This window comes from Cebus imitator, unplaced genomic scaffold, assembly GCF_001604975.1.
Source record: "Cebus imitator isolate Cc_AM_T3 unplaced genomic scaffold, Cebus_imitator-1.0 Scaffold82, whole genome shotgun sequence".
NCBI lineage: Eukaryota > Metazoa > Chordata > Mammalia > Primates > Cebidae > Cebus > Cebus imitator.
In genome coordinates, this window is record NW_016107397.1 from 1144536 (window position 1) to 1148691 (window position 4156).

At 56.7% G+C, this 4156-nt stretch overlaps 1 protein-coding gene across 1 annotated transcript in view; it reads right to left on the reverse strand.

Moving 5' to 3' along the window:
• The window catches only part of HIP1 (huntingtin interacting protein 1), a 209141-nt gene extending 207067 nt beyond the window's left edge, over positions 1 to 2074 (reverse strand). Inside the window, exon 1 of the mRNA XM_017533376.2 lies at positions 1875 to 2074. Coding sequence (XP_017388865.1) covers positions 1875 to 1994 — 120 coding nt within the window. The 5' untranslated portion in view covers positions 1995 to 2074. The remainder of the gene's footprint in view (positions 1 to 1874) is intronic.
• Between the last annotated feature and the right edge of the window lie 2082 nt (positions 2075 to 4156).

A 4156-nucleotide genomic window follows, 5' to 3' on the forward strand; every position in this document is an offset into this window, starting at 1 on the left:
AGATACAGGGTCTCCTTTTGTCACCCAGGCTGGAGTGGCACAATCATAGCTCACTGCAGCCTCAAGCTCCTGGGCTCAACCTCCTGCCTCAGCCTCTCGAATAGTTGGGACTACAGGCATACGCCAACACTAGGTTAATTAAAAAAAATTTTTTTAAATAGAGGCAGGATCTCACCGTGTTGCCCAGGTTCATCTCAAACTCCTGGGCTCAAGTAATCCTCCCATCTTGGCCTCCCAAAGTGCAGGGATTACAGGTGTGAGCTACTGTACCCAGCCTATTATTTTATTTTTTGTAGAGACACGGTCTCACTATGTTGCCCCAGTGTGGGGTAGGGCAGCTCAGGCAAAGATTTTCAGAATAAGAAGAGGATGAAGTTCTCTGGGGGTGGAAAGGTTTATTCTTTTTTTGTTTGTTTTTGTTTTTTCGAGGCGGAGTTTTGCTCTTGTTGCCCAGGCTGGAGTGCAGTGGTGTAATCTCAGCTTACTGCACCCTTCAACTCCCAGGTTCAAGGAACTTTCCTGCCCCAGCCTACCAAATAGCTGGGATTACAGTCGTCCGCCGGCTAAGTTTTTGTATTTTTAGTAGAGACGGGGTTTCACCATGTTAGCCAGGCTGGTCTCGAACTCCGAACCTCAGGTGATCCACCAGCCTAGACCTCCCAAAGTACTGGGATTACAGGTGTGAGGTATCGCGCTCCGACAAAAGCTTTATTGTTTGAAAGATGCCATATACAGAACCCTCAGTCAGATTCTCACATCTTTTCTAACTGAAATCCCAAAGCACTTTCCCTCCAACTGTGTCTGGGGGAAGTATTCCTTACACAACACATCAGGGGACCACTGCCAGAGCAGTGGGGGACCCAACTGGATCTTCAAAGGTTCCACTCTGAGCGCAAGAGTGTACAACAATCTGCCCCTCCAACACTGGCACTGGGATTAAAAGAAGCGTTGTGCTCTTTGAAATGGATTTTACATACAAATGAACGGATGAACACCATCAACATGTCAGCTTAATTCAGTCCAATCAATACACCAGGCATTAAAAACTCGGAGGTAAAAATGGATTGTGGCTTTTTGTTGATGACACTGAGGAATTTTGGCCCCGAGCCCTGGTCAGGCAGGACAAATAGGGCAGTCTGCCTAGTAGCTGTCAGGCACATCTTGGCGGATAAAATCAAGACCCCAAGTCAGGGCTGGGGCACCATGGAGCACAGCAGTCTCCACTTTTGCCCCCAAAGTCATTTTCCCAGCTTGACCACACTTTGCATTTCCTGCATTCCTTTTCCCTGCCCCAACCCCTTCGTCCCAGCCTCAGAGCTGACAGCTGGGGCTGGCCAGAGCCAAGCAAGAGGCAACGAGAACGGGGGATGCTAAGGGGTGCAGGTTGGAAGGGGATGTCAGTGTAACCAAGAAGTGATCGGAGGGGAGGAGAGGTCCCTTCACCCTTCACATTCCCAGTCCGGCGCCCCCACTCTCCGCCCCCACACTTGAGTCTCCTAGTGGCTCCTGTGAGCTTCCGCTGTTTAGGGGCACCCTTTCCATTCTGCCTCTTTTCAGTTCCTTCCCCCCTCACCTCCCCTTGGGACCCCTGCCGGGTCCCCAGGCGATCAGGCTCCGCTTGGCCGCACGCATCCTGCCTTCTCCTCCAAGCCCGCCCCTGACCCTCCTGCCCTTCTCCCCAGGTCAGCTGGGATACCCTGGGGTCCCCGACATTCCTGGGATCGCCCAGATCTGCACGCCAATGTCCCCGCTCACGACCCCCTCGCTCCGTCCTCAACTGGGGCCTGCAAGACTTCTATTCCCTTCAAAGCCCCTCCTGGACACCGCGTCCCTCAGGGTTCCCCAGGGATGCCCCGGGGGTCCCCCGTCCTCACCTGAGTCCGCTCGAAGCTCTCGCGCTCCGCCGCCTCCAGCCCGGCGCCGACCCCGCGCCGGCTCAGCACCTTGGGCAGCGGGTTAGGCACCTGCTTCATAGAGCTGGCCATCCGATCCATGTCGCCGCGAGGAGCCGAGTCTGGGGCCCTCGGCCGCCCCGGGATCCCCACGGCGCCGCCCGCCCCGCCCTACCCGCGGGGATCCGGCGTTAACGGGACGGCTCCCGCCCGCCATTGGCTGTGAGTTCTGCCAGTCTTCCTGAAACCCCGCCCCTTGCCGAAAGGCTTTCCCGCCCGCCCCCGCCCCATCAGGAGCCCCTCTGCTGGGTCAGCCCCGACTGGCCCCTCGGGGCCTCGAGGCGCGCAGTGACTGGTCTGGAGTGCTGTCAGTCACCGGGGCAGCGCCGTTCTCGGTGAGGCCGGGGCGGGGCCTGGACGGGGCGGGGCCTGAACGGGGCGGGGCCCGGGGACGGGCTGCCCTGATATGCCCTCGCTCGCCCCGTCCCCGCCCGCGCGCCACCCTCTCCTCCCCCCGCCCGCAGTCCCCGCGCGCCCAGGGCGGGCTGCCCTCCGCCGAGCGCCGCCCACTGCCCTGGCTGCTCCTGCTGGGGGTGCCCCGCGAGGGCCCGGGGTGGTAGGCGGGGATCGCGCGGGCTGGGAAGTGGGGCCTCCCCCGGGGGAATCCCAGCCTGTCTGCGAATAGCTCGTTAGCTCCTTCCGGGCCTGGGACCAGGGAGCGCCGGACCAGCTCCGCGGCCGCAGCCGCGAGAACGCAGCCCCGCAGGCTGGCGCAGCGTGGGCGCCTGGCCGGACCCGGCCTCAGTGGGTAGCCGCCTCCACCCAGCCCCCAGGCTTCCCATCCTGCTCCTCCTCATCCTGCCCCTGCCCATTCTGCCCCTGCCCATGCCTTCTGCAAGGATCGCAGAGCCCAGGTCCCGGAGCTCAGGGCTGAGTCCGCGGGCACCTCCCGGGACCTCCCTTCCAAACCTCATCAAATGAATCCGTCAGAACTTATTTGTTGGTAGAAACCCCTACAGACACTTTCTGTTTATCTTAGGCTCAGGCGCGCATCCCATCCTGCTCAGACGTCAGCCAGGGTACCAGCAAGCAGAGAGAAGTGTGATGCTTAGCAGAGACGCTGGAGAAAGTTAAAGTTTTTGGTTAAATTCCAATTTAGGTATTTTTGTTTGTTTTCATTTGGAGTCAGAATCTCCCTCTGTCGCCCAGGCTGGAGTGCAGATCATAACACATTGTGGCCTTGAGCTCCTGGGCCCTAGCGATTTTCCTGACTCGGCCTCTCTAGTAGCTGGGACTACAGGTGCATGCCACCACGCCTGGCTAATTTTTTAATTTTTTTTGCAGAGATAGAGTCTATGTTGTCCAGATTGGTCTCGAACTCCTGGCCTCAAGCAAGCCTCCCGCCTTGGCTTTCCAAAGTGCTGCGATTTCGGAAGTGAGCCACAGCACCTGGTGTAGATCTATATTTTTAAAGTTTTTTGAAACTCAAAGTAATGAATGGCACCTTTAGGCATAACAATTTGGTGATTCAAGTGTGTTTGTTTTTTTTTTTTAATTTGATCAGGCAAGGTGGCTCACCCTTGTAATCTCAGCGCTTTGGGAGGCCGAGGCAGGCGGATTGCCTGAGCTCAGGAGTTTGAAACTAGCATGGGCAACATAGCAAGACCCTATCTGTACAAAAAATTTTAAAATTAGTTGGGTGTGGTGGTGCAAGCCTGTAGTCCCAGCCACTCGAAAGGCAGGAGGACTACTTGAGCCAGGGAGGCAGAGGTCATAGTGAGCAAAGATCGGGCCACTGCTCTCCAGGCTGGGAGACAGAGTGAGACCCCATCTCAAAAAAAAAAAAAATTTACTTCTTTGTAGTGAGAGGAACGTTGCTGGGTTGCCCAGGCTGGTCATGATCTCCTAGGCTCAAGTGATCCTACCACCTCGGCCTCCCAAAGAACTGGGATTACAGGTATGAGCCATCCTGCCCCGGCATTTTTTTTGGTGGGGGTGGTCGGGGGGATGGAGTCTTGCATTGTTGCTGGACTGGAGTGCAATGGCTGATCTCAGCTCACTGCAACTTCCACCTCCTAGGTTCAAGCGATTCTCCTGCCTCAGCCTCCCAAGTAACTGGGAGTACAGGTGCCCAATACCACACCCGGCTAATATTTTGTGTTTTTAGTAGAGATGGGTTTCACTATGTTGGTCAGCTGGTCTCCAACTCCTGATCTCGTGATCCGCTGGCCTCAATCTCCCAAAGTGCTGGGAATGCAGGCGTG